This window comes from Phyllostomus hastatus, unplaced genomic scaffold (genome assembly GCF_019186645.2).
Source record: "Phyllostomus hastatus isolate PE091 unplaced genomic scaffold, TTU_PhHast_1.1 phas_contig_159, whole genome shotgun sequence".
NCBI classification, from domain to species: Eukaryota; Metazoa; Chordata; class Mammalia; order Chiroptera; family Phyllostomidae; genus Phyllostomus; species Phyllostomus hastatus.
In genome coordinates, this window is record NW_025333640.1 from 3,236,860 (window position 1) to 3,263,331 (window position 26,472).

At 55.4% G+C, this 26,472-nt stretch overlaps 1 protein-coding gene and 1 pseudogene across 6 annotated transcripts; one reads left to right on the forward strand and one right to left on the reverse strand.

Moving 5' to 3' along the window:
* The first annotated feature begins 4,616 nt into the window (after nt 1-4,616).
* On the forward strand, nt 4,617-25,560 carry TLE2 (TLE family member 2, transcriptional corepressor). 6 transcript variants are annotated; one of them, XM_045830900.1, is made up of 20 exons: nt 4,617-4,935; nt 5,010-5,107; nt 5,497-5,560; nt 5,996-6,040; nt 9,359-9,421; nt 10,747-10,821; nt 11,023-11,206; nt 11,574-11,596; nt 12,597-12,704; nt 14,012-14,056; nt 14,625-14,774; nt 16,562-16,700; nt 17,544-17,704; nt 18,711-18,787; nt 19,590-19,839; nt 20,277-20,524; nt 20,660-20,807; nt 22,379-22,529; nt 23,139-23,215; nt 25,307-25,560. In XM_045830900.1, exons 1-20 carry the CDS (start codon nt 4,912-4,914, stop codon nt 25,412-25,414), a joined length of 2,238 nt encoding a protein of 745 aa, XP_045686856.1. In that variant the 5' UTR covers nt 4,617-4,911; the 3' UTR covers nt 25,415-25,560. The 6 variants fall into 6 exon arrangements, with proteins under 6 accessions (XP_045686856.1, XP_045686862.1, XP_045686857.1 ...); XM_045830906.1 differs by having other exon boundaries at nt 17,544-17,668; XM_045830901.1 differs by having other exon boundaries at nt 11,577-11,596.
* On the reverse strand, nt 8,073-8,879 carry LOC123813878 (annotated as a pseudogene).
* Nucleotides 25,561-26,472: the final 912 nt, after the last annotated feature.

Below are 26,472 nucleotides of genomic sequence, written 5' to 3' on the forward strand. Positions count from 1 at the left end.
GGAATCGAGGCTCTGAGGTCACCCAAGAGCCCTAGCCTGCAGGAGGGGACAGGCCTGGCTGGTGGCCCAGCAGCTCTTCTGGGAGGGCGGTAGGCAGAGGTTGGCGATGTCGGAAGCCAAAGGCTTGGCCTCCCCGAGGGAGCCGCTTTCCCGGCCCGGGTCGGATCAATGGGCTGTAATTATACCGCACCGGGCCCGGAGCTGGCGGGGAGGGAGCGGGAGCTGGCAGGAGCTAGGAAGCTGGAGGGAGAGCGCGGGCGGAGAGGTACCCACGTTACTTTGATTGACAGCTCTGGAGGGCGCCGCGCGGGAGCTTCTGGGGAACGTAGTCTTTCCAAGAAGTCGTGCTCACTTCTACCCTTCCGATTATGTTCGGGTAAACTGAGGCACGGGGACGAGCAAGACTACCCCCCCCCATACATCGGCCCATCCCTCCCCCATCTGACTTGGAGACAAAAACTGAGCGGTGCTAGAAACCTCTAGGCTCCCGTGATAGTCTCAGCTCTTCCCCGAGAGGTCTAGCGTGACTCAACTCCTCTCTACCACAGTTTACCTACCAGTGAAATAGGGCGAAAGGCGCCCAGTCAGCCTCTCAGGTGGCTGGGATTTTGCAAGCAAGTTATTAAATGAAAGGCTCTTGTTTATCAAGGGAGACCCGTTAGGCTCAGAGGGTAGCTCGCTTCTCCGTTTTAAGATACAAATCGAGCCAGATCCCCCTCCTACCCGGCTGGGCTTGGGCATCCACGAGGGTCTCAGTTTCTCTAGGGCGGAGGGAGCCACACTCTTCACACCCCACTTTTGCCTCCCCGCTTCCCGATTGGCCCAGACAATCTTAGTACCTCCTGCCATTGGCTGCCAGTTCCCTGATTCCCATTCGCCAGCGCCCGTTGTGACGTCACGGACCCATGTGGGATCGCCTTGGACGGATTGGCTGGTGTGCCCAGCCAACCACCGCAGAGAAAGGAATTTCCACAGTAGCCTGGGCTGTGAGGCTGATTTAAGGTGGTCTGAGCAAAATGGGGTCCCAGCGCTCCTTCTCAGCTTTTTCCTTTCTCACACACATACGCACACGCACACGCACTCGCACTCAACGCACATCCACATCATAAAAAAACCCAGGCAGGAACTGGAGCTGAGACTTTCTGTACAGTGAGAGGAGAGAGATCAGAAGTTAAGCCCCTCCCTCCATTTCGCAACTTCTTCCTAAATTTTGCAGATGAGGAAACTGAGGCCCAGAGAGGCGGCGCTTGAAGTCGTAAGGCAGACAAGTTAGCTGGAGAAATGAGAAGGTTGTGCTACGCTGCCCAGGCTGTAACTCACACCTGGTGAGGCTTTCTTTTCCCTGCCTCCTGCTCTGGTATAATGTTGGATTCCAGAGAGTTATGGAGTAACAGGCTGCCTAGAGACCCCTTAACCCCCCTCCCCCATCTCACAGACTGCTCTCATCTGAGCCTCCCCAAATTTTCAAAACTGTTCCCAGGCTGAGGATGCTACTGCTTAGAGAAAGAAAAAAAAGTCTCCTCCTTGTGTGTGGTCTTGTGGCTTCTCAGGCAATCCACAAATCTGTATTTACACTCTCCTGTGGAGTGTGCCTGGCTGAGAGATCTAAACACTTGTGGGTAAAGGTCCCCTCCTCCAGGAAGCCCCCTTGAATCCACCAGGCAGAGACTTGTTCTAACTCTGGGTTCCTTGGGCCCTGGGTCCGCCCCTCTGTGTTGTCATCGGCTCTGTGGACACTGGAGTGTGTCCTAAGCGCTGTCTCTCCTCCCTAACCCACTGGAGAGCCCTCCTGGCAAAGCCTGGGGCTAGGTCCCTTCTAGGGCCCCAGAATCTTCTATCATGAGGAGGTGGTTATAGGATAACTACCCACTTATCTACCAACTTTAGACAGTCTGTGTTCAATGTGTGTGTGGAGGGGAGGATGCCTTTTGGAGGAGATGTCTGGAAGGGGGTGCCTTTTGGGCCAGGCCTTGAAGGAATGGATTTTGTCCAGGCAGAAAAAGTTCTGAGGGAATTCGAGGAAGAGAAGCAAAGGCCCAGAGGGAAAGAACACAGATTAGGTCATCTGGCTGGGGTGGCTGGAGCAGAGGGAGTGTTTGAAGTGTGGAGGGAGGAGAAGTTGTGCCAGGCCAGGAGGTGAAGGGCATCGGTGCTAGCTCAAAGATCTGGAAATTTGTCCCAAGGTCAACAAGAAGCCTCGAGAAGACCTTAAGTGAAGGAGGGCCAGACTCTAATGGAAGGTGACAAGAGGAAGGCTGCTCCAGCAGGGAGCTGCACTGAGGTCCACTGGGAGAGGATGAAGTGCTGGTGCAGGCAGGGGGCTGTAGGATGGGGGGCAGGGTTGCATGGCAGGTGATGGCGGGAGGGGAGGCTAGGCTGATACTCTGTGTCTTGGGGGATCAGGGTGGACTGTGGAGCCAACAGGTCTGGGAAAATGCTTGTTCTATAGGCCTGGGGGGCATCCAGGGGAGATGCCTAGTTGGTGGCAGGGTCTCAGGGTAGGGACCAGGGATGGAACCAGAGCTTAGAATCATCCTCATGAAAGTAGTCAGGAGGGTATGGAGGCAGGGGGAGGAAAGGCTGCCTGGAAAGGTTTTTAAATGGGGACTTCACAGACCTCACTACCGCCGCCCCGTCCCCCCAGGCCCATCCTGAACCAGAAGCACTGTGGAATCCTGGAACTCCCTTTTTCTTAGTATTTCCCAGCAGGAGTGTGGCCAGTGATTGCTGCCTTTAGCTATATCAGCTGTTTCTTCTCATCCTTATGCCTGTTTATTTATTGAGCATTTACTGTGTGCCAGCTCTGCAGAGACCAAGACAGGCTTTGTCCGCACACAGCTTAGTACTAGGAGGAGACAAATAACGACTAGAACAATCCAGGAAGAAACACGATCATGTCAAAAACAAAACAAACTCTTTTAGGAGCTGGAAAGAGAGAGAATAGGATGCAATATTTGAAAATGACATGGTGAATGCTGCTTAAATGGGTGGCCAGCCAGGGGCCTTCCTGAGGAGGTGACATTTGAGCTGAGATTTGAATGACAGAGAAGCAAGGGAACCTTGTCCAGGGAGAGGGAAGTCAGTTCAAAGGCCCTGAGGCAGGGCTGTGCCTGGTGAGTTGCAGGAACAGTGAGGAGAGGAGAAGCAGAGTGAATGAGGGTGAGAGGGAAGGGATCAGGTAGGGGAAGACAAGGAGGAGTTTGTGCAGGGCTGTGTGGATTGTATTTTGATGGCTGTAGGGAACCATGGAGTACCCCATTCAACACACACGCACTCTCTGGATCTCTCCTCCTTCCCCTCCTGTGGCTTTCTATCTTTATCCTTCAGGTCTCATCTCCAATGTTAGCCTCCTTACAGAGGCCTTTCCCAGACACCCCTGATAAACAGGTTCCCTCTTGTCTACTTCTGTCACTGCTCCCTAAACCTTTCCTTTGTGCACACAAGTAATTCTATAATTACCAAGCTGTGATCTTTTCTCCCACGAACTCAGACAAGGCCAGAATCTGTTCTCCTTCATCCACCCTTATATTCCTGGTGCCCTTATATTCCTGGTATATAAAGGATGGCTGGCATATAGTAGGTGCTCAGTAAATTTGTTGGCTGGAAAGTGACACTCACAAGTCCAATAAAGACTTCTGTATGCTTTCACTCACTCACCTACTGACATAGGTGTAGACATTAACAAGGGGCAAGAGTTTTTCTCTGTTTTGCTCCCTCCTGAGCCCCAGAGCCTCGAGCAGTGTCTGGTCCACAGTAGGCACTCTACATGTTTGTTGATTGACTTAATGAATGACCACGAGGCTTCTCATACAAAAGATGGGAATAAGAATTGCCCACCTCCCAGGCGAATGTTGAAGGACACTTACTGGATGTCTGAGGTCTGTGGTGGAGAGTGGAGCTCTTACTCTCAGGGACCTCAGTCTGATGGCAGAGATTCAGTTTCCATTCTCACTGGGACTTTGCATTCTAGGACCCCATAGCCTGAAAGGGGAGGCAGACCAGTCTGCTGGTGGTGGCAATCAGAACACCAACTCCCACTTCTGGGAGCTTACTGTGTGCCATGCCAGGCTGAGGGTTGTTCATGCATCGTCTCATTTAAAAATAGCCCCTGACCCTGCCATTTTCAGACAATACCGAAGCCCAGAGCGGGGGTGAACCTGGATCTGCCCAGCACCTCCTTCCCTCCTCTGGGCCTTTGCATGGGTTATTATTCTCTTTCCCCTGGGGGAGGCTTCCCTGCCAGCGCTTGGCAAGGCTGCTTCCTCCTGATCCTTAAGTCTTAGCTCACGTCCTCAGAAAGGCCATTTCTGACCACAAACAGCTCCTCTCCCCACCGAGCGACTCCCCACCTTGGGCCACCAGGTATTTGTTTCCTTGCTTTTTCTCTCTTGTGCTCTCCGGGAGGGAGAGGGAGGTCGACGTGTGTGGGATTGGACGCGAGGCTCAGTTTCCCACCCGGCACTGGTCAATGGAAGGGGGTGGGTTCCGGGGACCAAGGCCCGTGGTTGGGAGGGCGCTGGGTGGGCGGCTGGTGGGCCGGGTGGGCGGGCCCCGGGGGCGGCGGCGCCACCTTAAGGCGGCTCTGCCCGCGGCTCCCGGCCGAGCCCCGCCGGAGGGAGGCGGCTCGGAGCCCGGCCCGCCGCCCGCGCCTCAGACACCCGGCCGCGGCTCGCCGACCTTCCGCGACCGCCGCCCCGCGCCCCTGCCCGGGGGAGTGGGCCTCGGCGCCCCTCTCAGTCCCCGCGACCTCTCGCGCTAGCTCGGGGGACGCGGGGGACTCCGGGGTCCCCCGCCCCACGCCGCCTCGGCTCCTGGCTTGTTTCTCCGGGCTGCCCCCCACCCCCAGCCTCTCCCCCGCCAACCCCCACATTGTCACATTCCGGCGCGAAGTGAGCTTCCCGGATCAGCAGGATGTACCCCCAGGGAAGGCACCCGGTGAGTAGGGTCCCGGACTGCGGGGGTGGGGGGTCCCGGGCGCCCGGGAACTCAGACCTTGACGTCCCCCCCAGGCCCCACTTCAGTCCGGCCAGCCCTTCAAGTTCTCGATCTTGGAGATATGCGACCGCATCAAAGAGGAATTCCAGTTCCTGCAGGCTCAGTACCACAGGTGAGGGGGGCGGGGCGCCCCGCCGGGGGGGACCGGGAGTTCACCTGCGTGCTCACCTGGGAGCCCGCTGAGAGGGACAGGGCCAGTGGGGCGAGGGGCGGGGCCAGGCCAGACAAGGGCCTCTTGGGTGCGGGGAGAAGGGAGGACCCCCAGGGTTGAGCGGAGGGCTTCCAGGTGGAAGCGGGGCGGGGGGCGGGGGGGATGGATGGGGACACTTGGTGCTGGGGCAGTTTGAGTGGGGAGGGATTGGGACGGGGCGCGGGCTGTAGGGAAGTGGGGAGGGCTGAGTCAAACCCATCACTTTGGAAACTGACCCAGATGGGGTGTCCGCGGGCCTCCCTTGGGGGAGGCAGAAAGAGTGGGGCCCCCATGCCCTGTCTCCTTCCCAGCCTCAAGCTGGAATGTGAGAAGTTGGCCAGTGAGAAGACTGAAATGCAGCGACATTATGTCATGGTGAGGGGGTCAGCATGCCAGCGTGGGAGGAGTGGGAAGCGAGGGTCTGGGTGTGAATGTGGACTCAGTGTGCCGTTCTGGGGTATGTCCTCACTCCTTTTAGGGCCTCATTCTCCCTATCCATATAGTGGGCTGGTTGGGATTCTAGGCTCTTTCTCCCAGGATCCTCCCAGCTCTTAAGGACAATAAGACAAGGATGCCCCCTGTCCTTACAGGCATCTCTGAGGGCTCAGGCTCTCTGGGTACCACCTACCCCACCTCCCTGGAGAGAGTGGAGGGGCCCTGCTTCCCTCTAGGGGGTCCTATGGGGCTGTGATGATCTGTGTCCTTCTGTGATCACCCAACCTGGGGACTCCTGGAAGACCCAGAGTCGCCCAGAGCAGGGCTGGACATCCAGCGGCACAGTGGATGTTCCAACTGGCTTTTCCTTTGCAGTACTATGAGATGTCCTATGGGCTCAACGTTGAAATGCATAAGCAGGTAACTGTGTTGGGTGTTCAGTAGGGAGGGAGGGGGGTCAGGGGGCTGTGAGGGGGACCCAGCACTAGGGTAGTCTGGGGCAAGGCAGGACTGGGGAACAGGGGTCTTAACCTGAAATCTCTGGGACCCGGGGGCCAGATTTTAGCCTTGGGATAGAAGACTGATTCTGAACTTCTGGAGACTTTGTGCTGCAGCTAAAGTCATTGTCCAGCAGAGAGGGGAGCAGTGAGCCAGGGCCAGGTGTCTGTGTCAAGGAAGGTTCATAGCCGGAGGCCAGCAGCCAGGTCAGGGAGGCTGTGGAGGTGACTTCTGTCCCAGGGTGGGCCAGATGGACTGTGCTGGAGGTCCCTTTCACCCTGGCGAATCTGGCGTGCAGACCCTCAGGGTCTGAGGTGACCCCGAGCCTCTGTTGCTGTTGTGAGGGGTCTGAGGCCGGCTCCAGGGTTCTGAAGGTCTGAGACTCTCCTACGCTTCTGAAAGTGATTTCAAGGTTCTGAGTTAGAACCACAAGTTCTGAAACTGACTTCAGTTGTTCAAGATTGACTCTGAGATCCTGAGACTGACCTCAAGGTTCTTTGATGGCTTCTCATAGGATGGAGATTCTGAGGTTGATGGAATTTTAGATTCTCTCCATCAGAATATCAGAGTCAATGGGTGGAGCCTAGTGTGAGGTCTTCTGGGTAGGTGGGCTAGGAATGTAAGGTGCTGGGGGGTGTCTATCCTGGCATGCTTTCCCGGAAGTGTGTGTGGGTTCTGGTCTGGAGGGAAAGTGTCTTTTTGGAGCATGATGTGGTCCCATGGGTGTATGAAATAAATAGACCTCCTTATGGATGGTGGGCATGGGGTAGGGCTCAGGTTTTGGGAGGCTGGTTCTGCCCTCCTGGTGGGAACACCTGTACCCCTGACACACACAGCACACAGCACCCCTGAAAGCCAGGCAGAGGCAAAGCACAGAATGACCGTGCACAGACCTGGATGTGCCACCACCACCCCCTTCCCCATTCACACGGCCGCCCCTCTGTTCAGCTTTAATGGGCTACCCCCAGCCCAAACCCTGTCCCAGATGAAACCTACAAGTAAGGCCACTCTCTTCTCACTCTATACTTCCACCGCTAAGTGTGGGTTTTCTGGACACCAGTCAATTCTCCAACTCTGGCACCAGTGGGGTGTCCTGCAATTCAGCCCCACTTTTATGCTCCCTGCCTGGAGTCTGTGCAGACCCCATAGGTTTGGGGCTCAGCCCCACAGGGCCACCCCCTCTGCAAGTCTGGACCACTGGTACTTCTGACCAATTAGCTATAAATTGGGGGGTTTCCACCACTTCCTCCATGGGTCCAATAATTGGTAAAATTGCTCACAGAGCTCAGGAAATTTCTTACTATTACCTGTTTATTATAAAGGCTATAACTCAGGAAGAGCTACATGGAAAGGTGCACAGGGCGAGCTGTGGGGCAGGGCTCGGAGTTTCCATGGCCTCGCCATGGCACCACCCTCCCGGCACCTCTGCATGCTCACCACCCCCCCACTCCAGAAGCTCTCTGTACCCTATCTTTTAGAGTTTTTTTAAACCTCACAGTTATTTAATCTGCACATGTTACAGAGAACCCCCTCTACCCCTCCCAGCCCGCCCTTCCCCCACAGTTCTTCAGCCCCTAAATCAGCCCAACGAGCTATTAGGAACTAGAGGTGGCTGGGTCCTCAGGCACACTAAGCTGGTCCCAGGGGCGTGGCCTCGCTGTGCCCAGGGCCAAGAGTGCCAGCAGCTGCCTGACCTTCGAGGAGGAGCTGACTGTCAGTGGGGGCTGAGGGCCAGCCACCCTCAAAGGTGGCTCAGAGCCATGGAGGTCAGAGGGAGGGGCCCCCGCCTGGCCCTGGAGAGGCTGAATTTCAGCCTCTTCCGTGCAGGGTTGGCTCCAGGATAGTGAGAAGAGGCAGGCCAGGGAAGAGAGCCTGGACAGACAGCAGCTCCCACCGTGTCATGGGGAGTGAGGTCTGGAGCGGCTAGCCACACTGCCAAGAGCCTTCAGAAGCACTATGGGTGGCACGTGGCAGAGGCCAGGATACTGAGGAGCAGGGTGAGGCTGGCCAGACCTAGAGTGGCGGTCAGAGGGAAGGAGGACCAGTACTGGATCTGGTCGTGCCACAGAAGCAGGGGCAGCAGGAGGGGCTGCCTATGTCCAGCCCCAAGGGGCCTGGCTCTGACCCTGGTGGGCAGAGGGGGTTAGGGGGACCAGTCCTTGTGGACGTGTGGCAGTAGCAAACACAGTTGGGAGGGAGGTGAAGGCTGCTAGAGTCTGGGTGCCATCTTCCAGCAGCTGTCCTTGGTGAGTGAGTTGTGCCTATTGCTCCCAGCCAGCAAACTAGGTCATTTTCAGGGAACCAGTGGTGTCATGGCGCCAGGCCCTGGCCACCTGCATTAATTGCTGAAGAATTTCAGCCTCAGTCCTAGGGATTCCTGGGCTGGGGGAGTCCAGGGGTGGCAGCTTTGCTGTGAGCCCTGCACTAGGCTTTGGTTGTGCAGCCTGACCTGTGTGTCTTGGGGGCCTTGGCTCCTGGGGCCTCGGCTCCTGGGGCCTCCTCTATGATGCTGTTGGTGGCCACCATTGCTTCGCTGGGCTGTGCTGGCATTGGGGTCCCTGACGCTTGGGGCAGTGGAGCAGCACCCTCTGAGGTGTGTGTTCAGACCCAGGGGAGAGCCAGCATCAGAAGGCAAACGAGCACCTCGAAAAGGACTGTCATCTCATCACCCACCCCTTCAATCAGGGCCATGGCCCCTGCCTTTCCCCACCGTACTACCGAGTGTCCAGCTTGGCCACCTCCACAGCAGACCCTGGGGCACTTCTGGGCTGGAGGCATTGTGGTTGGAGGCGTGGTGGTCGTGGATACCTGGAAGCACCTACTCCGTCTCTGCCACCTAGAGGCTTCAGTACACAGACGTGATTGATCAGATCATTGGCCATCTGTGACTAACTCAGTCCTAGTCCCTCTCCCTCCTTGGAGGTCAGGGGATGGGGCTGAAAGCCGCAGTCCTTGAATAAACTCAAGTGTGGTTGAAAGGGCTTATTATAAGTAATCAAAGATACCCCCTTCACTCAGAAACCCAAGGGTTTCAGGAGTCTATGCCAGGAACTGGGCACAGAGACCAAGTGTGTATCTGTTGTATCACATCGCAACACCCTCCCACTGCGTGTGCTGCACCGGCTGCAGCCCCAGGTTGCAGACGAGACCCAGAGAGGCACACAGGTCCAGCCAGGGCTCCAACCTGGGACTCCCAGCGGACCTCCCCACCCAAGGTCCCTCCCACTTACTTCCTACCAGGCCGAGATTGTGAAGCGCCTCAGTGGCATCTGCGCTCAGATTATCCCGTTCCTCACCCAGGAGGTGAGTGGGCCTGGTGCGGGCGGGAGGGGAGCTGGAAGAAGGCTGAAGGATGTGGGAAGGGTTGTGTGCTTCAGGCACTGGTTCTGCTGAGTGGCTTAAGGGCTGGGGCACTGGCTGGGGCACGGGCTTCCAAGATGGGCGGTGGCTGAGGATGAGGAGTGGGGCTCAAGCCCAGAGCCAGGCTGCCTGGATCGGAATCTCGGCTGTGTGCCGTGGCCATGGGCAAGTTGCTTATCTTCTCTGTACCTCTGTTGTGAAGTGTAGAACAGCTGATACACAGAACGCGATGAGGACAATGCTGGTGCTTAGTAAGCACCTGAAATAAAAGTGAGCACTTACATGATGCTCCGTGAAATAAGGCAGACACTGAAGAACAAGCACTGTGTGGTTCTACTCACAGGAGGTCCCTAGGGGAGTCAGACATACAGAGACAGAGAGAAGGGTGTGGGAGTTGCACCGGCCACATTTCAAGTGCTCCGTAGCCACGTGTGGCCCGTAGCCTCTGTATCCAACAGCAGATAGAGGGATTTTAATCATCACATCACAGAAAGTTCTCCAGCGCCAAACGCTGAGCACAGCACAACCACATCGTGGATAAGGCTTACAACAGAACGTTGAGTGAAGGAAGCCAGACACAAAAGAGAACGTAGGATTGGGACAAAATAGTTCCACATGGACAAATTCAGGCAGGTTTGGGAAGGCGGCCGTAGGTGGGAACACCACACAGGAAAACAAGAGAGCCTTGTGCGGAAGGGAGGAGGGGAGGGCAGCAGGGCACTGCGGCAGGCGGGCGGGGACACGGGGCCTCCCAGGTTCTGCCCGTTCGTGTTTCCTGACCTGGGTGGTTGGTGTGTGTATGGGTCTAATTTATACAGCGGTTCTTTCCTGAGGGTGATCCTGCCCCCAGGGAGCACTGGGCAATGTCTGGGCAGACCTGTGGTTGTCGCACCAGAGGTGGCCCCTGCACGCAGTGGGTGTGGCCGGGATGCTGCTTAACACCCCACAGTGCCCAGGACGGACCCACGGAGAACGGTCCAGCCCCAGTGTCAGCAGTGCCGCGAGGAGATCCCAATTTATAAGCCCCAATTTATAATTATTAGTTTTAACTGCACTTATGTGTTTTGTTTCTTTTTCTTTTTCATAATATTTAAAGGAAAGGGAGAGATGGGTAGAAGTGAAGTACCGAGTACCGGAGCAAGGATGAGGGTGGGAGAGGAATGCAGGCCCCACAGGGCATTGCCCGGCCAGATGGGGGCTCCCAGCCCCCCCGAAGGGGTGAAGGGGTTCTTTTGAGCACCCCGTTTTCCATATCCCCCACCTCCCAGCATCAACAGCAGGTGCTACAGGCCATGGAGCGTGCCAAGCAGGTGACTGTGGGGGAGCTGAACAGCCTCATTGGGGTGAGTCTCTTGGCCCCTGCCCTGCCGGGGGGAGACCCCACTCCCAGATCCCCGTATCAGTAGGTGCCAAAGCTGGGGGTGCTGTGTGGGCAGCTGGCCTGGGTGGACCCTGTCCCCACTCTCAGCGGCCTCTTGGGCCAAGGGTACTACAGGGCACCCGACCCCCCCACCTGCCCCTGGCCCACCCCTGCTCCTCTCTAGCAGCAGCAGCTCCAGCCGCTGTCCCACCACGCCCCCCCTGTGCCCCTCACCCCTCGCCCATCTGGGCTGGTGGGTGGCAGTGCCACGGGGCTGCTGGCCCTGTCCGGAGCACTGGCCGCCCAGGCTCAGCTGGCCGCGGCTGCCAAGGAGGACCGGGCAGGTGTGGAGGCCGAGGGGTCCAGAGGTAAGTAGGCAGTGCAGGGTGGCATTGGCCCAGGGGTGTGGTGTGGTGGGGGAGGACTGGCAGGCCGCCCTGCTCAGAGCACCAAACTCACATAAGTGTGAGGGAGTGAAAAGGGGGCTGCAGGGCCCCTTGACTTCCAACTGGCTGTGCGTCCTTGGGCAAATTACTGACCGTCTCTGGGCATTTATCTGTTTGGTATGGGGAAGGGATAATCCACTCCTTGGAAGGGTATTGGAAGGAAAAGGGAGATTCTGAACTGGGAAGAGGGCTTTATAAACTGTAGAGGGATGTGCACCATGTCTGGCACCGTGGGCAGTGAAACCCTCATTCTTTTTCCTTCTCTCTCGCTCCTTCGCCCCCAACCCAGCAGTGGAGAGAGCCCCAAGCAGGGTAAGTTGAGGGACATCCAGGGACTTGCCCTCTTACATAACATTTGCTTTGTATTCATGTGTGGCTAAAGCTGTTCTGAGTTTGTTCTTATCCCCTGAGTAGGGGCCACATCCAACTTTCAAACTGTGTTGGCCAGGAGATGCCCATAGGCTAAGTTTTATTTATTTAAATTTTCCAACCTTGAGCTAATTTTGCAATTGAATAAATGAACACATGCCTCTAGTAGCATTCTTCCATACTTCTATTCATTAATTTATCCATTATCCAATTAATATTATTGTTTACAAGAGCACTACCCTACAGAAATACTATGTGAGCCCCATATGTAATTTCTTAAAAAGTAATTCTGAAATAATTGTAGATGTACAGGAGGTTGCAGAGAAATGTGCAGGAAGGTCCAGGGTACTCCTCACCCACCTTCCCCCAATGACAAATTCTTACAAAACAAAAACACAGTATCAAGTTTAGGAAATTTACATTCGTAGAACCCACTGTGCTTCTTCAGCTTTCACGGTTTTATGTGCGTTCACTGCGTATGTGTTTGTGTGTGGTTCTTTGCAACTTCATCATGTTTAGCCTTGTACCGATATCTCCACAATCTTCTATGCAATTGTAAATTTCCTAGTAGCTACATTAAAAAAGTTAAACAGGTGACATTAATTCCAATCATATATTTTATTTAATGTAATTTATCCAAAATGTTTCAGCTTGATATCAACATAAAAATTATGAATAAGATATTTCACATTATTTTTATTGAACTAGGACTCCAGATCCAAATGCATTTTGCACTTACAGCTCATGTCAACTTGCACTAGTGTCCCCCAAGGGACACTGGGCGATGTCTGGGGACATTCAGAAGGTCCCATTTTCCAGGCATGTTGCTTGATTCACAGATCCTAACGACAGCGGTAGGGATACTCAGGCTTGGCTGGGCCAGGATGCGGTCTGGGGCCCAGGTCCTGACCCTTCTTCCTGTCTGGCTCCTATCTCTCTGCAGAGTGCATCCCCCTCGCCCCCTGAAAGTGTGGTGGAAGAGGAGCAGCCAGGTGGCCCAGGTGGCAATGGGAAACAGCAAGCTGAGGAAAAAGATCTGTCAGGACCTTATGTGAGTAGGGGCAAGACAGGACTGGGGTGGGCACATGTAGCCTCAACCAGTCCCAAGCCCCACCCTTTGGAGCTAGCTGTGTCCATGACTCTCTCACTCCAGAGCCTTCCATAACTCCCCATTGCTCATGGAGCACTGGTCAATCAGAAGAGACCCTATGGAGCCAGGCTTAATTCTTTAGTCACTTAAGCCTGGACCACACACTGTTTTCCCACCTCCTGGCTTTTGCTCTAGCTGTTCCCTCACCCTAGAATCCCTTTCCCCTGCCTCTCAGAAACCCGTTTCTCCATCAAGGCACACACAAAAAATTGCTCTCTCCTGCAGGAAGCTGCCCCTGACCCCTCCCTGGAGGTCTGGGACCTCCTCTCCCATTGTCAGAGGGATTGCTGCTCCTGTACTTTCAAACTCTAGTGCCCCAGGGGTCGTGCTGAAAGTGAGGCTTGGGAGTGTGGCCAGCTGGAGGGCACTTTTCCCATCTAGAGGGGCAGCTGTGACCTGGTCCTACCTGTCTGGTGAGCCCAGTGTTGGCCAATGTTGCTGTTTCTCAGAGAAGCCTTTAATCTTTTTTTAAAAAATTATTAAATATAATAGCTTGTTTTATAAATATCAGCAACTAATGTTGTTTTAAAGAAGAAAACCGGGGATAAGGAAGTCAAAGGAAACCCACCCACTGGGTGGATGTGGCCTCCAGGCTGCAGCCTTTGGTCTTCCCTTGGTTCCCAGCCACACCAGAAGGCAGCCCAACACGTGTCTCTCCCCTGGGGCAATGGGGAGCCATAGAAGGATGTAGAGCAAATGTGGGGATAGGTCTTAGGAACATCTCTCTGGAGCTTGGAAGGCTACCTGGAAGGGGCAAGGCTGCAGGCCAGGAGACCAAGGAGGGGATAAGATCTGTGCTGGGGCCATGGGGATGGGAGTGGGTGGGCACATGGTTGGGTGAGAAGGAGGTTTGAATGACTCTCACCCCCTCCTCCACCACACAGAAGAGGAAACTGAGGTTCAGGGAGGGCTAGGAAGCGCTCAGGGCCACACAGCAACTCATGGGCACTCAGCACTATCTCCTTCATCCTTTTCCAGGAGTGACCCACCCTCTCCACCCGCCTGTCCCCCACCTCCCACCCCCAAGCCCTCCCTTGCACTGAGCAAATCCTTCTTCCCTTCCAAACTAAGCAAATGGGCTGCTGTAGCCCCGGAATTCCTGTCCAACTCAGGACCTGCTGGTGCATACTCCCCTTTCTGAGTAGATGTAAGGGAGTGCAGGGGTAGGGGCCCGGCCAGGGTGAGCTCTCTCCTCCATGTTCCCCCAGGAGAGCGACGAGGACAAGAGTGATTACAACCTGGTGGTGGATGAGGTGAGTTGAGGCCCAGCCTCCTCAACTTCTGACCTCCATGACTCAGAGGTGGCGAACTAGGTCTGGGCACAGAGCAAGTGGTGGCTTTTCTGGGGTGTGGCGGGCCCAGAGGGAGTGGGGTTACTGGACCCCTCTGTGGGATGTCTGGGGCCAGGGGAAGCAGGGGTCACCAGACACTTCAGGCCAACACCCCTCCATAGCATTGTGGTGAAACGGAGGGCCAGGACATACTGGAGATGAGTGGCAGCAATGGCATCAAGCCTTGGCTCACCACGTGGCTTTGGGGGAGTGGCCCCTCCTTCCCCTGCTGCTTCTTCCCCATCTTTCCAATGGGGAGAAACAAAACCAAACCTTTATAAGTCATTGCTGCTTATTCTTAGAGAGCAGGCCCCCTCATTAAACCCATTTCACAGATGAGTAAGCTGAGGCACAGGAGGTTTCATAATCCTCCCAAGGTGGGTTGCAGATGTCCTATCCAGAGGTTGGGGTGGGGTTCTGGAGGACTCCAGAGAGGGGCTGTCTTCTCTCACCCACTTTACCCCACTCAACATCACCTCCTCAAACCCAGGACCAGCCTTCAGAGCCCCCCAGCCCAACTTCCACCCCGTGTGGAAAGGCGCCCATCTGTGTCCCTGCCCGTCGGGACCTTGTGGAAAGTCCAGCCTCCTTGGCCTCCAGCCTCAGCTCACCGCTCCCCAGAGCCAAGGAGCTCGTCCTGGTAAGGAGTAAGGGAGGTCTTGAGACTCACTTTGTTCACCCTGGGGGCCTGGAAACAGATACAATCCCACTAGATATGCGATGACAAACTGGCCAGGCTGATGTGGCCCAACACCCCCTTCCAGATTATTTGGCCACCGTCTTAAAATCCTATTCAGGTAATCTTTCCTAAATAGACTCAATCTGTTGCATCTAAATAAACATTAAAAGAAAATTTCTTAAGTAAACTTTGTTAATGAATATTAAAAGGCAACTCACCATCTTGTGGGGAAGTCAAGTATCTCTTGCAATAAATAAGAAATCCCCTGAAAATAAGCATTGGAACTGCAGAATGGGCCATTCCCAAGGCAGACTTCAGCCCTGCCTTTGAGAAGCATTGAAGACACACCAGCCCCAACCTGAGATGCTGTCCCCACCAGGAACCAGGATTGATATTAGAACAGCTTCTTTTTTCTTCCCAGATTTAATGCCAGGTATAGAGACCACTTAAGAGTATTCCCCTAGGGGAAATCTTTTCTTTCTTTTTTCTTTTTTTCTTTTTTTTTTTTTGAGAGAGAGAGAAAAGCAAAGGGAGGGAGAAATAAGAGAACATCAGTGTGTGGTTGCCTCTCATGTGTTCCCCACTAGGGTCCTGGCCTGCAACCCAGGCATGTGCCCTGACTGGGAATCGAACCAGCGACTCTTTGGTTTGCAGCCCAGCACTCAATCCACTGAGCCACACCAGCCAGGGCCCCTGGGGGAGTTCTTAATTCAGCTCTATTTGTCCCTTCCTCCCCCAAGTCTCCCCCAGACCCTTGCCCTGAACCTACTTGGGAGATTGCTTCAATTTCTAGGCCTACTCTCCCAGTAGGTTGCCGTGGCAACCATCAAGGTTGGGGCTCACTTTGTTCCTCCCGTGCCCTCCTCCCACCCCAGATCAGAAGGGTGGGGCAGCTCTTTTCTAAGGGAGAAGCCCCTGTCCACACATTTTCCCCGCCCACTTCCTCTCGTGGGGGTGTGGGTCTGGTGGTCACAATGTGTGTCATTTAGTGATGGAAAGCTAAGATGCAACCGTCACAAGACAAAGATGCGAAGTCTCTTAAAAGGCAAAGTGTGCAATGGCAGAAAGCCAAGACAGTACAGCATGCTCCTGTGTGGGGGTCTGGCTCCCCCTTTTCTCCAGTGTCCCTACGGGGAGGAATGGCTGTGGGGGACATCCCCTTCCCTGTGTGGGGAAGGAAAGTACTGGGTTCTCTGTTCCTTCGTCTGGGAAAATGCTGCATGGCCTCCAGTGTCATGAGCTCATCCCAGAGTTTCCCATTCTTTGTCCCCAGGGGATCCGACAGCCTCTAACTTTGCCTGTCGCCTCCTTCTGGGGTCCCCCACTCGCTGCAGGGTATGCCCTTTCGTGGGCCCACTGTGCACCATTCTGTCTACACCTGCGTTCCTGACCATGTATCCACACCACACACCTTATATGCATGTACAGTCCTCACCATACATGTGCATGTTGGTTCCCTTTGCCATGCACGTGTGCCATGCATATGCCCACATGCCTGCCTGGCGTTCTGATGTGTGCAGATAGCCATGTGTCCCTGTGCCCAGGGGGTCAGCTATGGGTCCCATTCTCCTGGTGTGCGCACGTCTAAAGGTGTCTGAAAGCAGAGAGGTACACTGCCAGTGTAGCCACCTTCCATGAGCCCAGTCTACCAGGGCTACCACTCCCTTCTCCCATCCATTTCTGACCAGATCCTTGGCCCACAGGGCACCAGGTGCCTGGTGGTGTTCAGTACTGCCTTTTCCCCCCAGAATGATCTTCCGGCCAGCACCCCTGCCTCCAAGTCCTGCGACTCCTCCCCGCCCCAGGATGCATCCACCCCGGGGCCCAGCTCGGTCAGCCACCTCCGCCAGCTCACTGCCAAGCCAACGCCTTCCACAGACAGTATTGGTGAGCACCCACTGGTCCCTGCCAGAGCAGGTCTTCTCTCTGGAGGAGTTCTAGAAAGCGGCAGGGGGTGGGCGAGGCAGGAGGTTTGCATTCCAGCCCTAGCATTGCCTCTGCCCTTTTCATGACTGAGTTGGACGCCATCTCTGGGCCTTGGTTTTCTATGTCTTGGCTTGACAGGTGGGGAAATTGAGGCTCAGGGAGGGGAAGTGACTTACTCAGGGGCTTCAGCCTAGTGCACTGGAAAGACAAGATTTAGAGTCAGGCTTGGATTTGAGGCCAGCCTTGGACACTCATCAGCTGTGTGACCTTGGGCAAGGGACCCAACCTCTCTGAGCCTCAGGTTCCCCGTTAATAATATAGGGTTGGCAGTGCTCTTCTTTTATGTCTTCTGGCCAGTCCTGTGCTGGCTTTGGGGTTCCAGAAAGAAATCAGCTCTGGAGCTTGCCCTCAAGGAGCTCCCAGGTGGTGGGAAGAGTACCAGATCCCCAAACTCCCGGTCCTGTGTGCTCACAGCTGGGGTAGAAGGAGGGGCCCAAGATAGGAGAAGCTGGAGGCCAAGGGTGGACTGGAGAGGCTGAAGGTCATTCCTGAGACGTCGTTAGACATTGGGTCTAGATTTTGAGGGATGAGTAGGGGTTTGGAAACTGCAGAAGGAAAGGAGGAGGCATACCAGCCCGAGGAAACGGCATCCGTCACTGTCTGGAGATTTGACAGAGCATGCTGAGTGCTAGGTCGGAGCATGGGAGCCCCAGATGACAGGCCAAGGTGCTGGTACCCAAGGCCGTGGGGGGAGGGTCCGGGTCCAAGGTATCTGAAGACCTGCCTTTGTCTCTTCTCACGCAGCCCTGAGGAGCCCCCTGACCCTGTCCAGTCCCTTCACCGCGTCTTTCAGCCTGGGTTCCCACAGCGCACTTAATGGGGACCTCTCTGTGCCCAGCTCCTACGTCAGCCTCCACCTGTCCCCCCAGGTCAGCGGCTCTGTGGTATATGGACGCTCCCCCATGGTGAGTCCTCAGTGTAGATGCCAGGAGGTGTCAGCAGGGCCCGAGAACTGGAGGCTGGGAGGAAAAACCAGTTACACAAAGGAAAACAAGGGGTTGGGACAAGGGGGGAGTCCTGGCTTGGCGAGTGCATGTGGGAAGATAGTCTGAGGGTCTCAGTAGTTCCACAGTGTAATACCAATCAGCGCCTGTGCCTGTAGAAAGAGCAACTGATTATGCAGCATTAAGAGGAACAGACAGCCCCAGCCACGGGGCTCCCGTTCAGCCACCTGGCAGATGCTGTCTGTTGTTAGCCCTAATTTTTAAGGGACAGTGACAACCCTGGTAGATTGCAAAGGACTAGCCTGGGGAGAGAGATGGAGGTGGCGCTCCATGAGGAGGAGTCGAAGGAGTGAGGCACGAGACCCCACGCTAAGGTGGAGGGCCTGCACGGCCCAGAAGGCAGTGCGGGACAGACGGCTGACAGGAGGAGCCGTCCCCGCGTGGATCAAGGTGCCTTCAGAGGCAGGCTGGAGGCTGGGTGGGTACTTGCAAGAGATGTCATAGAAAAGGAGTCAGCAAATGTTTTCTGTAAGGGCCCAGAGAGTAAATATTTTGGTCTCTGTCACAACTACTCCAGTCTGCCTGTATATGGCTCAGAAGCCACCACAGACAACACATAAATGAACGAGTGTGGCTGCGTGCCCGCACGACTTCATTCACAAAAACAAGCAGGGGCTGTAGTTTCAGACTCCTACACCGAGCATTGGCTGGAAGATGCGTCAGGATCCTCCCAGCTCCAGGGCTCTGGGGTTCCCTGGACAGAGACCTTGGCCTTCCCTCCTGTGAAAGCCTCTCCCATCGGTGGCATGGGAGAGGGGAGGGCGTCTGTGTCTTCTTGGGAAGGGGCTAATAAACACATTGGGGGTCCTCTGGCAAACGGAGGGGGAGCTGGCGGGGGGAGCACAGGAGAGGGCACATGCAGGTTTGAGTCACCTGCCCCGTGACACCCCCTTTGGCATTTTGGCAGATGGCATTTGAGTCTCACCCACATCTCCGAGGGTCGTCCATCTCCTCCTCCCTGCCCACCATCCCTGGGGGAAAGCCGTGAGTACCAGGCTGGGCTCCCTGCTTCCTCTGAGGCACTTCCACGGTGGAGTGGGGCTGGGGGTCCCCTGCTGCCTTTCCAGAAAGTCTCTTCTGTAAGACCCCTGGAGCTCCCGCCTACCTCAGGCCTACTTGCTCCCTTCTTTCTTATTCCTTCTCTCTGGAGAGAAAGGTAGGCAACCAGCAAAGTTTAGACTAGTGGTTCTCAACAGGGGTATGTTTTGTCCCCCCGCTTCGGGACAGTTGATGACATCTGGTGATATATTTGGTTATCACAACCGAGGGCCTCCAGCCTCTAGCAGGTGGGGGCCAGGGATGCTGCTCAACACCCAGATGCCTGGATGGCCCCCCACAGGGAATGACCTGGCCCAAGGCATCCGTGATGGGGACATTCTACACCGGCTGCTCTGCGGTCTCATTGCCATCAGCTACCTGTGGCTTTTGAACATTTTAAATGTGGCCAGTGCATCCAAGGAACTAAAATGTTTAACTTGCCACACGTGGCTGGTAGCCACTACTGGACAGCGTTCTCTGGAACTCAAGGCATCTCTGTGGACAGACTTGTACTAAGTGCTTGTTCCATGCACTGGGCCACCTCATAGATTCCTTTTCCTCTTTTGTGCCACACTGACTGCCCCACACCCCCTTTAGTCATGTGGTTCCCTTCCCTAAATGGTGGCAAAGGGGGGGTGGCACCAGACAGGCAGAGGCACGTTGCTGCCTTCTGGGAAGAGGGTACAGAGCGCCCCCATGCCCTCTGGGGTGCCCCTCCCCCCACGTCTCATGCCCGCCTCTTGTCCAGGGCCTACTCCTTCCACGTGTCTGCGGACGGGCAGATGCAGCCTGTGCCCTTCCCATCGGATGCACTGGTGGGCGCCGGCATCCCACGGCATGCGCGGCAGCTGCACACGCTGGCTCACGGCGAGGTGGTCTGCGCAGTCACCATCAGTGGCTCCACGCAGCACGTGTACACGGGAGGCAAGGGCTGCGTGAAGGTGTGGGATGTCGGCCAGCCTGGCGCCAAGACACCAGTGGCCCAGCTGGACTGCCTGGTGAGGTGGGGCAGGGCAGGCAGACTCACAGGGGCGGGGCTTGCAAGCCAAAGACCAACATTTGGCGCTTACAGGTCAAGCAGGGGCAGGGATTATCAGTCAATGGGATGGAGCTTATAGGCAAACCAGGGTGTAGGTCAGTGGGGTTTGTAGGTCAGTGGGGTGAGGCTTGTAGGTCAGCCAGGTGGGGCTTATTAGTCAATGCAGAGAACTTACAGACCAGCCAGGGGCAGAGGTTGAAGTCTGTGAGAAGGAGCTTAGAGGCCAGTGGGTTGGAGCTTATAGCCCCATGGCTGGGGTTTACAGCCTAATAGGTGGGGCTTATAAGCCAACCTGGAGGACTTACATGCTAACCAGGGGTGGGGTGCAGCTTCTTCAGGTGGGCTCCTAGAGGGAAGGTTGGGGGTTTAACCACACGCCCTTCTCTCTGCTCCCAGAATCGGGACAATTATATTCGTTCTTGCAAGCTACTGCCAGATGGCCGGAGCCTTATTGTGGGCGGTGAGGCCAGCACCTTGTCCATTTGGGACCTGGCAGCGCCGACCCCCCGCATCAAGGCCGAGCTGACCTCTTCAGCCCCCGCCTGCTACGCCCTGGCTGTCAGCCCCGACGCCAAGGTCTGCTTCTCCTGCTGCAGTGACGGCAACATCGTGGTCTGGGACCTGCAGAACCAGACCATGGTTAGGTGGGTGGCATGCGCCCTGGGACCTTGGGCAAGCCCCTGCCTCCTTCTCTTTTGTGCTGTGGGGGCAGAGTGGCCTTGGAGGATGCTGGAGCAGCACAGACTCCAGGATGGATGCTTGGGCCCTTCTCCCTCCAGGCAGTTCCAGGGCCACACGGATGGTGCCAGCTGTATTGACATTTCTGACTATGGCACTCGGCTCTGGACAGGGGGCCTGGACAACACCGTGCGCTGCTGGGACCTGCGGGAGGGCCGCCAGCTGCAGCAGCATGACTTCAGCTCCCAGGTGCCTGCTGGTGTCCGGTGGGAGGGGGGTAGAAGCTCAGGATCGTGGCCTCCCTTCTCCCCCTAAGGCACCCACTTCCAGATGCTGGGCAGGACCAGATACCTGTTATCTGTGTTCATCTTTCTTGTCCTTCAGACACAGGCCTTCCCCTCTATTCTCCAGAGACACAGGGAACCACAAAGGAGCTGATTCATATCATGCTGTGGGGCTGCTAAGACCCTCAGGTCACCTTCTCAGATGCTCTCGCCAAGCCCGCTCCCCCATTCCTTTGTTTCTTCTTGTGTAGCTGGTTTCTCCACCCAGCCTTCTTTTGATCCTGCTGAGAGCTTCTGACTGCCCCCACCCCAGGACTCACCATGGGGCAGGGCAGCTGCTGATCTGTGGGGGAAGGTGGAGGCTGACAGAGGAGCTGGGCACACAGGGGTTTCTGATGAGGGGATGTTGTGAGGGAGGGAGCTGGACAGCAACAGGGGGCTTCTCAGGGCCGAGCGAAGTCAGGGACAGGGCTTGAGGTTCCCTGCACCCAGACTCAGCGTACCACTGTCTGGGGGCGGGGCGGAAGCCCCCTGGACTGTCGTGTAAGGTCTCCATTCTCACGTCTCAAACCCCCCATGCCTGTGACACCTCTGGTTCTCTCTGCTGATTGTTTCCTCTGGCTGACAGGACTCTCCTTTCCTTCCACAAATTGGTAAACTCCTACTCATCCTTCAAAACCCATCCAATTTGCCCCCTCCTTGAAGCCCCCAACACTTCTGTTCCCCAACTCTTTCTGTTCTGCCTTCTTTTTTGCTTGAGTGTTTTCTTGGCAGTGAAGTCAGGGGTGCAAGTGGACATAGTTGTCCATCCTCTATCTCTGAAACTCAGATGGGTTGTGTACCTATCAGGGGATCCCGTGGTGAGTTTCTCCCCTCCTACCTGGGCACCTGTCTCTACACAGGAACACTTCTGCATGGCCAGGAGGGGACCTGTGAAACCTCGCAGTCTTCTCTCTGCTATATACGTATAGTTCTTTCCATACATGTGTCACCTGTCAGTAAGACTTCGCGGGGTTTAGGATGGAACAGGGCCTTACTCCTCTCTGTGCCTCCTGTGGGGTGAGGCACAGAATGAGGAGGCTACCAGGTCATTTCCAATCAAAGCGAGAGGAGGTGTTGGCACGTAGGGAGAGTTCCCAGCTGGGAGTCAGAAGGGCTGGTCCTTCACGGACTTGCTGGACTTGCTGCCTGACTTTGAGCCAGACTTGGCCTCGGTTTGCTTTCCACCATCTGCTCAAGGGCAGCCACTGTCCTCGCCCGGCTTCACCCACCCACCCCTCCCCTCCCTCCCAGAGCTGTTGTGCGTTCAGAGCAGATAATGGATGTGAGGCCCCGGGGTTCCGTGTAATGCTGATTAATATTAATGATTTGACATGCAGTTGCCTGCTGCTTCCGGGCCCTGGGCCAGCTGCCTCTCTGTGCAGGGGCCACGGAGGGAGAGAGTTGGACCCCTCCCCTCCCCCAGCCCCTGTCTTCCGGGCATCTCCCACCATCCCAAAGGGTTTTTGACCCTACCTCTTCCCTCTTCACCCCCAGATTTTTTCCCTGGGCCACTGCCCCAACCAGGACTGGCTGGCCGTCGGCATGGAGAGCAGTAATGTTGAGATCTTGCACGTCCGCAAGCCGGAGAAGTACCAGCTGCACCTCCATGAGAGCTGTGTGCTGTCCCTGAAATTCGCCTCCTGCGGTGTGTCTGTCTGGGACTGGGGTGGGGCTGCAGCTCTCGGAGAGAGGGCTGCCAAAACAAGACAGTGCTACACAGCAACGACAAAAACAGTTAAATCAGAATCTTAGATAAACAACAAATAATTTGTTAGCATAAGCATGTCCCAAATGCACAGGGCATCCTTACAATAAAAAGCCCCCAATTTGTTAGTACAGATACATCCCAAATATTGCATGGGATATATTTACACTAAAAAAAAAGGTAATTTTTAGCATAAGTATGTCTCAAATATTGCATGGGACACATGTTACTGAGAAAGTAACAATCATGAAATACTTGGGACACATGGCACTAGAGACAATTTGTGGTTCACTGAGATTCAGATGGGACTGGGCCTGGTGTATTCTACCTGGCCAGCCCCCTCCTTGGGGCAGCCCGTTCTTGAAGACCAGATGGAGCCGTGGGGCCTTGACTTTACCACCTGGAAACACAGAAGGACCGAGCCTCAGTTCCCTAAGGGACCTTGTCCGAAGGAGGGCAGCGGTGCCCTGAAGGGAGAGGCCAGGCCACAGCCCACGGCCCCAGGCTCTCTCCAACCCTCCCTCCTCTGACCTGCTCTCCTTCCCCCAGGGCGGTGGTTCGTGAGCACCGGGAAGGACAACCTGCTCAATGCCTGGAGGACGCCCTATGGAGCCAGCATTTTCCAGGTATGTGGCCGGCTGGAGCCCGCCCCTGGCAGGGAGCTGTGTGCGGGGGCCCCAAGGTGGCTGCACTGGTGGTGAAGCCTGGGGTGGGGTCCTCCAAGCCTCTCGCCTGCCGGCGGCTGCTGAAGCCCCATCTTGAACTTCAGCCAACAGGCCACGCTGGCTCACAGCCTGTGTCCCTTCTCATTGTGGTGAACGATGACAAAGTCTGGGAGCGTCACCGTCTCTAACTGCACAGTTTGGTGGTATTAAATATTCACGCTGTCGTGCCACACCCTGTCAGCACCTACCCTCCTCCTTCCATCTCCGTGGCTCTGACTCCTCCGGGGCCTCCTAGGACTGGGACCCCACGGTGTTTGCCCTTTTGTGTCTGGGCTCTCACCGAGTGGAATGTCCTCAAGGTTCATCTGTTTCGTAGTAGGTGTCAAAACTTCCTTCCTTTTTAAAGCTGAAAAGCCCCGGCTGGGCAGCGTAATTGGTTAGAGCATTGTCCCGGTACACCAAGGTTGTGTGTTCAGTCCCCGGCAGGGCACACATGAGTCAACCAATGAATGCATAAGTAAGTGGAACAGCAAATCGATGTTTCTCTCTCCCTTCCTCCCTCCCTCCCTCTCTCTCAAATCAGTAAATTTTAAAAAGTTATTAAGGCCGAATAACACTCCATTGTATGAACAGACCACACATGACCCATTCATCTGTGGACGGTCACTCAGTGGTTCCCACCTTTTGGCCGCTGCGAGTCACGCTGCTGCGCACCTCCACACACGTGTTTCCGCGTGGGCGCGTTTTCACTTCTCCCGGGCGTCTGTCTGGGAGTGGAGCCGCCGATAACAATTCAGTCTTCGTGGGAACTGCCAGGCCATTCTCCAAATTTTCCATTCCCATCAGCAGCACAGGAGGGTTCAAAATTCTCCTCATCCTCAGCAACACTTACTATTGTGTTGTGTTTATTGTAGTCATCCCAGTGGGCGCGGAGTGGTTTTCACATTTTAAAGGATTGTTGAAATAAGAATGTGAGGCTGATTTATTTGCCCTCTGGACTTGTTTTCTGTCCTCATCATGGACATGCCCACTGAGTTTAGAGAGGGGGAAGGGGCGAAAGGGAGAGGGGGAGAGACACTGATCGGCTGCTTCCCGCACACACCTCGGCTGTGGACCAAACCCGCAACCGAGGTGTGTGCCGGGAATCACACCTGCGACCCCTCCACCCACGGGATGGCACTCCAGCCGACGGAGCCACACCGGCCAGGGCTGGCCTCTGGGCGTACTGGCTGATGACTGACTGACCTGTTTTGCCATGTATAATGTAGTCCCGTGCATAAGGCACACCCACGTTTTTGGCCCAAACTTGCAGGAAAAAAGTCTTTTGTTTTAATTTTGTAATTCAGTTACTTATTATATTTAGAAACAAAACTGATTGTTGTATTCCAGGGTATTATTTTGCATGTGGATATCCTTATTGCTTTCTAGAGTTACACTTTTAATACATAAGCATAAATAAAAGTTAAAAACATTGATATAGATATGGAATTAAGTACTACCCACATATAATACACATTGCTATTTTTCCCAAAAAAATGTGGGCAAAAAAGTATGTGCCATACACAGCAAAATAGGCTACTTGGCCGTCAGGCGAAGCCGGAACACCTCCGGGTGTGCCCCTGACAGGAAGAGTCTGCGGAGCGAGCGCTGCCGCGGGCCACGCTCTGAGCTCAGCCCCCTGCGGTGCCCGTGTGGTCTGCCAGGTGCCACCCTCTCGGTGTCCCGGGGAGGGGCAGTGCGCCCATGGCCTCTCTCTCGAGGTCCAGATAACAGAGGTCCTGCCCTTTCCAGGGGCAGAAAGGACCCTCTGTGGAACTCGTGCTGCCCATTTGCTCCTGGCTCCCCCTCTGGGCTCTTCTGTCCCAAGTCCTGTCCTGGCCCCACCTTGACCCTAGGCTCGTCCTCGGAGGCTGGCAGTGGCCCCAGAGGCCTTGCCTTTCCCTCTGGACGTCGTGCAGGTGGTCGGGAGCCGCACCAGCCTGTGCAGCGTCAGCCACGCCTCACCTCCGCCTTGTCTCCCACTCCCCCCCCCCCGCCCCCCGCCCGCTGCAGTCCAAGGAGTCGTCCTCCGTGCTGAGCTGCGATATCTCCGGGAACAACAAGTACATCGTGACGGGCTCAGGGGACAAGAAGGCCACTGTGTACGAGGTGGTCTATTGAGAATCCCTTCCTGCACCCCTGGCCCGACTCCTGGGGGAAGGGTGTGCAAACCAGAGAGCCCAGTACCCCTGAATCTCATGTCCTCCCCTGCTGGATGTGGGGCTGGGTGGGCAGAGGGACTTTGGGAAATAAATGTATTTATCACAGTCGCCTCCTGTCATGGGCTGGGGACTGGGCACTGCTGCTGCTCTTGGGCAACTGTCATTGCAGGTCACTTTCTAGCTGTGTGACCATGGGTCAGTCTTTGCTTTTTCCTGATCTGGACAAGATCACTCATGCATGAAATACTATGGGGATCTACTGTGAGAAATGGGTGTTGTATCGGGCAGTGTGGCTTAAGTCTTGCCGTGTAACAAACAGCCCCCAGTCTTAGTGGCTGAACACCGTACACATTTCTCAGGCAAGCCCAGGTAGCATGTGGGGCTCAACTCCATGTAGATACTCAGGGCTCCAGGCTGGTGGGGGTCTCACCACCTTGATACACAACTTCAGGGTCCAACAGAGCAAGGAGACAGAAAGTACGTGGCTTTAAATCCCTAGCCCAAAAGTTTCAGGTATCACTTTAAGTGCCAGCACTTGGGACATTCACCCCAAGACACTTTCCACGCACAAAGGGTTGGGGGTTACAGTGGAACGTGTGGCCGTCGGGCTTGTAGTCATGTTTCCTTTGAGACCCAGAGAGAACTCCAACGGGCCTGGCAGACAGTGCCTGGCCCACTGTCGTCATCACGGCAAAAGTCCCAGTCCCAGAGGAGGTGGCAGCTAAGCCGAGAGCTAAAGGAGGACAAACAGCCACTTGGAAGGGTCACAAAGACAGAGGAAATAGAATGTGCAGCCCTGTCTGGTGCAGCTCAGTGGATTGAGCACCAGATGTGAACCAAAGTGTCGCTGGTTTGATTCCCAGTCAGGACACATGCCTGGGTTGCGGGCCAGGTCCCCAGTGGGGAGTGTGTGAAAGGCAAACACACATTGATGTTTCTCCCTCTCTTCCCATCTCTCTAAAAATAAAATCTTAAAAAAAAGAGAATGTGCAGAGACTTAAGAGGTAAGGAGCTTGG

Coding starts and splice junctions, on each gene's coding strand:
- TLE2 (XM_045830900.1), top strand. CDS start 4,912: ATGTACCCCCAGGGAAGGCACCCG. Junction 9,422..10,746: donor TCCCGTTCCTCACCCAGGAG/GTGAGTGGGCCT, acceptor CCCACCTCCCAG/CATCAACAGCAGGTGCTACA. Junction 11,207..11,573: donor GGAGGCCGAGGGGTCCAGAG/GTAAGTAGGCAG, acceptor CCCCCAACCCAG/CAGTGGAGAGAGCCCCAAGC.